The 8,873-nt window shown below is 46.5% G+C and overlaps 1 protein-coding gene across 1 annotated transcript; it reads left to right on the top strand.

Moving 5' to 3' along the window:
* Positions 1-843: 843 nt before the first annotated feature.
* Positions 844-2,169, top strand: FZD4 (frizzled class receptor 4). The gene has a single exon (XM_009641322.2). It carries the CDS (start codon positions 868-870, stop codon positions 2,167-2,169), a length of 1,302 nt encoding a protein of 433 aa, XP_009639617.1. The 5' UTR covers positions 844-867.
* The last annotated feature ends 6,704 nt before the right edge of the window (positions 2,170-8,873 follow it).

Here is an 8,873-nt window from a genome sequence, read left to right as displayed (position 1 = left end):
CTTCCCCTCCGTTTCGGTGGTAGCCGAGGTGCTGCGACCCTCCCAAAGGAGGGGGCAGCGGGGCCGGCACCCGGGAGCCGCCCGGGACCTCCTCCGGGGGGGTCACCGGAGTTGCTTTCCCAGGCGAATGGCAAGATCCTCGTCCTCCCCACGGGCATGGATTTCATCAAACAAAACCCAGCTTGTTTCTCGGGGCAGAGCTCCCCAATTAGCACGCGATCCCTCTTACATCGCCGCGTCGCAGAATTGCGATTATTCCAAAGCGGCAGTATTTTATTACTGCTGTGAATATGTACGTGACCTTACGGTAAAAAAAAAAAAAAGACATTCTTCTAGGAGGATCGCGAACCAAAGCGGTTCAATAAATGCCTTTTCTTCTGTTTGTTTGTTAGCTGCAATATCCAGGCGGTGCCTAGAACAAATATATGTATTTGTTTAAACTGCTTCAATTTGTTTTTTTGCTTTCCTAAATTGTACCCTTGAGGTTTAGATCTGGCTAAATCCCACTTGCTTTATTGAAAGTGATGGGCTAAATTTACATGGAGCTAATCTAGGGAGTAAAATGTTCGGGCTTGGGCTTCGGACCACATTTGAACCGAAGGAAGACAACATTTTTAGAGTTGGTTTTTTTTTTTTTTCTTCCTTTGTTTTTATTGTTCTTGGTTTATTTGTTTTATGCTGCTTCCTGCTTTTTAAAGCAAAGGACCAAATATTACTGCTAAAAAGCAAAAAAAAAAAAAAGAAAAAAAAAACCAACAAAAAAAACCCCAACAAAAACTTGTTATATTCTGACCTGTTTAATGTTCCCCTAACGCACTTGTGATTTTCTGTTTCTTCCAGTTCTTCCTTTGTTCAGTCTATGTCCCGATGTGCACGGAGAAGATTAACATCCCCATAGGTCCCTGCGGTGGCATGTGCCTCTCTGTCAAGAGAAGATGCGAACCCGTGTTAAAAGAATTCGGATTTGCCTGGCCGGACAGCCTAAACTGTAGCAAATTCCCACCCCAGAATGATCACAACCACATGTGCATGGAGGGCCCAGGAGACGAAGAGGTTCCCCTTCATAGCAAGACCTCCCTGCAGCCAGGAGAAGAGTGCCACAGCATGGGATCTAATTCGGAGCAGTACATCTGGGTGAAGAGGAGCCTGAACTGTGTCCTGAAGTGCGGCTACGATGCTGGTCTCTACAGCCGGTCAGCTAAGGAATTCACAGATATCTGGATGGCCGTGTGGGCCAGTCTCTGCTTCATCTCAACTGCCTTCACAGTCCTGACCTTCCTGATTGATTCATCCAGATTTTCCTACCCGGAGCGCCCAATCATATTTTTAAGCATGTGCTACAATATTTATAGCATTGCTTATATTGTGAGGCTAACTGTGGGCCGGGAAAGGATATCCTGTGATTTTGAAGAGGCAGCAGAACCTGTTCTTATCCAAGAAGGTCTTAAGAACACAGGATGTGCTATAATTTTCTTGCTGATGTATTTTTTTGGGATGGCTAGCTCCATCTGGTGGGTTATCCTGACACTGACGTGGTTTCTGGCTGCAGGACTCAAGTGGGGCCATGAAGCTATAGAAATGCACAGCTCTTATTTCCATATTGCAGCCTGGGCTATCCCTGCCGTGAAGACCATCGTCATTTTGATTATGAGACTAGTAGACGCAGACGAGCTCACCGGTCTGTGCTACGTGGGGAACCAGAACCTAGACGCGCTGACAGGCTTTGTCGTCGCTCCGCTTTTTACCTACCTGGTCATTGGGACTTTATTCATTGCAGCAGGACTCGTGGCCTTATTTAAAATCAGGTCTAATCTCCAGAAAGATGGAACTAAAACTGACAAACTGGAAAGGTTGATGGTCAAAATTGGTGTCTTTTCGGTGCTGTACACTGTCCCAGCAACGTGTGTCATCGCCTGTTATTTCTACGAAATCTCCAACTGGGCCGTTTTCCGCTACTCGGCAGATGATTCCAATATGGCAGTGGAGATGCTCAAAATCTTCATGTCCCTCCTGGTGGGTATTACATCAGGTATGTGGATCTGGTCAGCCAAAACTCTGCACACATGGCAGAAGTGCTCCAACAGACTGGTGAACTCAGGGAAAGTGAAACGGGAGAAGAGAGCAGATGGTTGGGTGAAACCTGGGAAAGGGAACGAGACCGTGGTATGAGAAAAGGACGGCAGCCCGATGGTCTGACTGCTCTTCTGTGAAGGACTGACCGTGTGTAAGCAGTGCCGTGGAAATGTTGGGAGTAGAGTAGGGAGACGGTTACACAACCTGTCTCTGGGGGATGGAAAAAAAAAAAAAGCCTTAAAGAATAAAGAGCAAAAAAGATCATGCTGCAGATACAATAGCCATAAACCATGCTGCCCAAGATAGGAAAGCCCAGGGAGGCTTTAAAAGCTGTGAAATATCCAAACATGTTATCTGCCTTTTTTATTTTTAAAGCAGGATGCAATATACTGAAGTCTTTAGAAGCTGAGGGACTTAGCCCACAGCTGTGGGATGTTGTTTTCTTTTCATCGTCATAAAGCTGATGGAGGGAAGGCGGTCTGGGGCCAAATTCTGGGCTGCTTTAGGGTCTGGTCATCGGAAGATGAAGCACCCAGGACCTCAGTTAGATGTCGTCTTTTTGAGTTCAGCATCGTGAAGGAAGCGCCTGCCGAGGGTTCTGTCTCTACGCCCTGGGGAATTCTGTTGCTTCCATATGCTACACAAGTCAGCCAAGGCTCAGGTCCTCCAGCAAATACCGAGTGGACTTTGCAGGTTTGAGAGTTACCCGTGATGAGTAGGATTTAGTGAGGTATTAGTGAGGATGATTCTTGAAGTCATCTGATGGTCTAAAATAATTTGGACTTATTTCCTGTCTGCATCAAGAGTTGACTCTGCCTTGAGCAGGAATTTGGACCTCCCTAGGCCCATTCCCACCGAATTCTTCTGTGGTTCAATCAATATTTCTAATTGCATCAAAGCTTTACTCAAGGCCATTGTCAGTGGTAGAGGAATCAGTGGGAGCAGGGAAGCTGTGTATGGTCTTCTGCATCGATTATCGTTATCCGCCTGCCTCCATTCCTGTCCCTTCAGGTGCTCCTGCTATTTCCAGCAGACTACTTCTGCTGCATTTAATAGCTTTATTTAAAGTCTTACATTATAGGGTTCCTTCCGCCAGGGAAGAGAAAAATGAGTTGAGGGTCTCTTCAAACAATGCCAGTTTTTTCCAAGTAAACTTATCTAGCTGTCTCTGGAGACTCATTGCATGAAGCAATTAAGTCTTAATGTATTTCGTTCAGCGCGATGGTATCTCTGCAGACGCCAGTCTGGGGAGAAGCAAATTGTTAAGTTCCTTGGCAACCTCATGTTCACACAGATCAGTTGAATAATTATGTGTGTCAGTTACAATTAAAAGAACATTCTCAGCCCATGACATCGCAGTACAGCTGACTGCCCCACGATGATGCTCCAATCGCTCACTGACAGCTATGGAGATTATTTTTTTAAACCTTTATTTTCATGCAGAATGTGAGCAGGCATTCGTTCCTCAGGAACAACAAAAGACATTTCCAGGTTTTGTAAAGGGATCCCAAGAGAAGAGATCCAACTTCTTGGTGAATAATGTTGTTTCATAGCAACTGCTGAGTTTTCTTAGCCTTTTATTTGAGGAGGCATCGGCTTGTGCTCATGGTAGCTCAAACCTTGTGCCAGGGACTTGTTTGGCTAATAAGAAAGGTGATGCAAATAGAAATAGCCCAGAAGTACTGAAGAGAACACTGTTCTGATACTCTTATCCTTTTGAAGGACCTTCAGTTTTATCTGTGCGCCCTAAACTTTTGCTCCGTTTGTTTGTGTGGAACCTGGTCAGCTGCGGAGCATCCCCCCAGTGCCCCAACTCGCAGGACCATCGAGGGCAGCTGAGAACAGGCACTGCTTTATCCCAGTCCTCCCTTTTCATACAGGTGCCCCATGCGCTTCCCAAACCACACCGCAATTCATTCCAGCTCTGGCCGTGAGCATTAATCTGTCCCAGAAGCATGTATTGTTTCAATGTCAATGTTGAAACATGTGCTAGAGCACATATTTTTTTTTTTTTTTAACAAAAAAAAAAAAAAAAACCCCAAACAAACCCTAATTGCAGTCCTTGTGGTTGGGCTCCCTCTCCAGCAGAACAAGTGACAACTTGACACATTCTCCTCAAGATGCACAAGCATTGTCTTGGCCAACGCCGCATACCAGCCGAGCCTTTTAATCCTCTCCATAAAGTCTCTTGCTATTAGTGTTGTGTTTGGATCTGGTTATTCCTCTGTGGGCAAGGAGTTCTGCAAGTAGGAAATCTTCAGATGGCTGAGTTTCTCTGTTGTGCGATCTGTCTCCTGGTGCAGCAAGGGGTGTAAAGTCAGCAGCTGTATGTTGACTTTCAAGGGGTGAGGACGCAGTAGGAGCCTTGTCTTTTAACCTAGTATTGGGCTGTGCCAAGGTGTCACGTTCACTCAAGTGTCCTTCACTCTGAAATGGTTTGGATACTCTCCTGGCCAATACAGCCTGTGTTTGACCTGGCTGATTCAATAAATGGCATTTTTAACCATGTTATGTACACAGAAGTGAATGTTAAGTAGTCCCTTGTTATCAGATCCTTGCATCGCTGCCTGTGACCCCGTGGACTGTGACAGACAGATGTGATTTGGAAGTGAGTCGGATGAGGATAGCACTGCGGACCCCTACAAAGGACCCAGGGGGATGTTCCATTAAAGAGTGTGAGGGATGCAAATACTATGGGGAGGAGGTGGGCTGCAGCGAGACACCAGCTGCAGAGAGACACCAGAGAGACACCAAAGGGACATCTTCCCTGAGCATTCAGGGAAACATTGTACCAACACAAAGCAAAATTAGCTGTTACAGCGATGAAACCATTCCGTAATTGTATTGATTCGCATGCATTTACCTTGCTTCACTTCGGGGCTGTATGAGTGGGAAGTCACAGCAGATAGCCTAAAACCCGGCTGTTGTGAAGAGTAGATATCTGCAACTCCGATGTGCTCCGTTTTAACGCTGTTATGAATTTCAAGCCAAAAAATGTGTGACTAATCCTGTCTCGGAAGTGCAGTTGCTGCGGTTGTACAGCTAGAAACTTTGCAGCAGTTCCCCTCCTCGTGCAGTCCCTGCTCCCCTCTTCCCCCCGCCCCCCCGGTGCGTCCTCTTCTCACTGCAGGTTTTGGAAGCATCTGCTGGAGAGGTACAAGCTTAGCTCTTACATTAAACAGCCAAGTTAGCTCCTTTTTCTGATTTTTTTGAGGAAATAGACACTGATTATTTTGGGGTGTACAGAAAAATATATCTACTTTGATGTATGTACTGTAAATTTCTAATTTATCACTGTAAAAAAAAAACCCAAAAACTTTGCTATTTAATTTTTATATCAAAATAAAATTTTAACCTCTGTGAATAACTAAGGTATTGCTGGCCGCCCTCACGTTTTCAGTGAAATTGTTTGTTAAATTGGCTTCATCACTGTTGCAAGTGCTTTTTTTCCCCCCTGAAGGAAGAAGGACTGAAATGCTCACGCTGCGGTGGATGGATGCTCCAAATTGGTTAGTCCAGCACGGTTTGGTTCTAAGTGTGGGTTGCAAGAAATAACTGAGAACAAAACATCATTGGGCAACAGTGAAAGTACGTGCATGCTTCAGGGCTTGCGCAAGGGGTGGACAGAAACCCTTTCAAAGACAGCACGTAGGTCCTGGGCGCTGGCTGGGGAAGCAGCTGGAGCTTTGGGCTTGCCTGAACATGTCCCCAAAACCAAATGGGAGCACAAAGATGGAAACACAACCACCCCCTGCTGTAACGCTGCTGTGACGTGGCTGCTGGAGAGAACAGAGCCTCCTGTAAGGCTGTTTTTTATTTCACGTGTTATGGAATGCATACATCCAAAGATGCACTGAGCATTCAGATCCAGGGGCTATGGTGGAGGAGGGCAGTGTAACCACCTGCCCGTTGAGTATGTGAGAACTGTTACTGGCTTTTGGAAGGGGCAAATCCTGCTGTTAGTAATATGCTTGAAATCGGCTCTCTCCTAGGGGTAATTTCAGCCCTTCGGAGAACAGATTCTATTGTTTAGCTACATTTTCTTGCAAGTTTGTTTTTTTTTTTAAATTAAGCTTGTTAATGCTCTGCTTATTTTTCATTCCTTTTTATCATTTCTGCTCACAGGATGTACAGTGGCAGCGAGGAAGTCCTTCTTTTTGTGTAGGTCCCTTGCCGGTTTCTCTGATGCTGATGGGTGGACGGTTGGACTTGAAGATCTTAAAGGTCTTCTCCAACCTAAACAATTCTATGGTTCTATAACTGGGGTTGTTTAGCCTGGAGAAAAGGAGGCTGAGGGGAGACCTTATTGCTCTCTACAACTTCCTTCTACATGAAGGGAGGTGGTAGCAAGGTAGGGGTCGGTCTCTTCTCCCAGGTAACAGGTGATAGGACGAGGGGAAATGGCCTCAAGTTGTACCAGGGCAGGTTTAGGTTGGAAATTAGGAAAATTTTTTTCACACAAAGGGTTGTCAAGCATTGGAACAGGCTGCCCAGGGAAGTGGTTGGGTCCCCATCCCTGGAGGTATTTAAAAGACGGCCAGATGAGGTACTTAAGGACAGATTTAGTGATGGGATGGCAGTGTTGGGTTAATTGTTGAACTTGATGATCTTAAAGGTCTTTGCCAACCTAAATGATTCTATGATAGTACAGTTTTGTGGTATTAGTCACCATCTAAACCGACTTAATCATCTCCATCATGAAGTATTCTTTGTGCAGGATTATTTAATTAGCATAATATTATTCTCATAAGAACCTAAATCAGACTAGAGTGGATAATAGTGAGGATGTGCTATAAAGACGACAGTAAGAATTATCACCTGTGTATCTGTAGCTAATCAAGTTTTGAAGAGCAGCATCTAAACCTCGTAATTAGAGTGATTTGCTCACGCCTTTGGCAGCTCATCAATGTAAAGTTCTCAGGTTGGTGATTAATGAGATCTCTGACTTGAAACTTGTAATTAGGAGTCTTTAATATAGCTACCGTTAAACAACCAACATAGAAGAAAAGAGCTTGGGGGGGAGGGTGGAGGATTTCCTCTTGTTGCGGGGGTTGTTCACACCACCAAGGACCTCCGGCATAGCATTTGAGGTGGTGTTGGCTGTGCCAGGTCTCTCTGATTGTCCCTTGCCCACATCCATGTGCCCCACATGGGGCATCTCAGAGCATCCCCTGGGAAGTGGCAGGGGATGGCTGGAGTGGCGCTGAGCAGGGACAGCCTCCTGAGCCACCGAGATGACAAATCAGCCCAGGTTTGCCTGCGGAGGGGAGTATGTGGCTGTATACAAAACTGACAAAAAGTAGCCTTTATAAGGACTTCTTGTTTGATTGATTGGGGTTTTTTCCTGTTGTGTTTTTTTTTTTTTTTTTTAAGAGAGCAAATGTTAAGGAGTTCATAGTGAAAGAGACCAGAGTTCTGCTGCCAGAAATCAGGAGCATCCTAAGCTCCAGTAATGTGAAAATGTGGTATCATGAGACCCTGGCTTTTGTGGTGGAGTTTCAGTCACATCCGCTCCGTCCTCAGCCGCTTATTCCCATAACCACGTTGCATTCCAGCTCCTCCTTCATATTCCAGTACAACTATTTGCGATGCTGACCTGCAAAGTACATCAGCGAAAAGATCCAGGTTAAAAACAACTATCATGGGTTTTGCTTCATTTTGTGCTGGAGGTTTATTTTTAACTTGGATCATGTCAATGGTCCAGTCCATGTGGCAGCCCCACCACGAGCCGTACTGGCACAGCGAGGCAGCCTGGACTACCTGGGGAGCAGGGGTCTGGCTTGCCTTGCCGTGGCTCCCGAAGGCAGCACCCTGCGGAGCTGCTTCCCAAGCCCTCTTGCCACCATCATCCCCATGAGGCCAGAGCTGCATCTGCCCACAGGGATGCAGGAATAGGTGAGGGACAAGCGGCAACCACCCGACCACTTCCAGCTTCCCCAGCCTCTGCTAAAATAGCAAAGCCTTCAGCAGGGCTGTTGGTAATTCCTTACATTTGATGCTTCACCTGGGATGATAAAGTCCAGCTTTGAGCTGCTCACCCATAGGTGAAAGCCCCATTGCACAGCCCCATGGCAGCTGTGTCACTGATCCTCCACAGTGCCCTTCTCGGCACGCTTGGGCTAATTGGCTTGTAATACAAGCCAGGAGTTTGCGGTCTCTGCCTCAGCCTAGGACAGTTCAGCCAGACTGACAAATATTTGTGTAGCTTGAGTGAGAAGTGGAGCATCAATTCGTGCTTGCAAAGCCAATGCTGGCTGCGACAGCGCAGAGCATGGTCCAGGCTGGAACCACGCTGTGCCGTGTGCCTGCTGCACCTCGCCAAGAGTGGACGAGAGGACGGGCACAGACCAGGCAGCTCCCAGCTGGTGCCGAGCTGGTACCGCAGATCCCGTATCACCAGTATTTCCTGCAGCTGGGAAATGATTTCTGGCCAGAGGTCCAGCACATCCTGGCAGAGTCCAGTTGTTGTAACAGCTTCATGTTGTTAACAACCAGATGTTTTGTTTTACACTCTGGGAACAGCCTACCAAGCAGTCAGCACGGGGTTGGGAGAGCAGAAGGGTGGCTCAGAGGGCAGAGGCAGCAAACGAGGACTCATGTGCTAAGGTATGGCTGGGAAACTGCTGTTCTGTTTTCCTAGTTTTTTGCGGGGAGCAGGGACCTCCCGTGTGCCAGATGTTAGGTACCGCACCAGAGGAAACAGAGTAAGCTCTAAACACAAATATTGTTGCGCCGCAGTTTACTGTAATTTGTAACTTCTGATTTTGTTGCTGTGTTTGCTTGCCAGAAGCAAAAGTGCT

Source organism: Egretta garzetta, unplaced genomic scaffold (genome assembly GCF_000687185.1).
Source record: "Egretta garzetta isolate BGI_Z169 unplaced genomic scaffold, ASM68718v1 scaffold286, whole genome shotgun sequence".
Classification (NCBI taxonomy): Eukaryota; Metazoa; Chordata; class Aves; order Pelecaniformes; family Ardeidae; genus Egretta; species Egretta garzetta.
The sequence above is the reverse complement of the archived record's forward strand: the minus strand, read 5'-3'. Positions and strand labels throughout refer to the sequence as shown.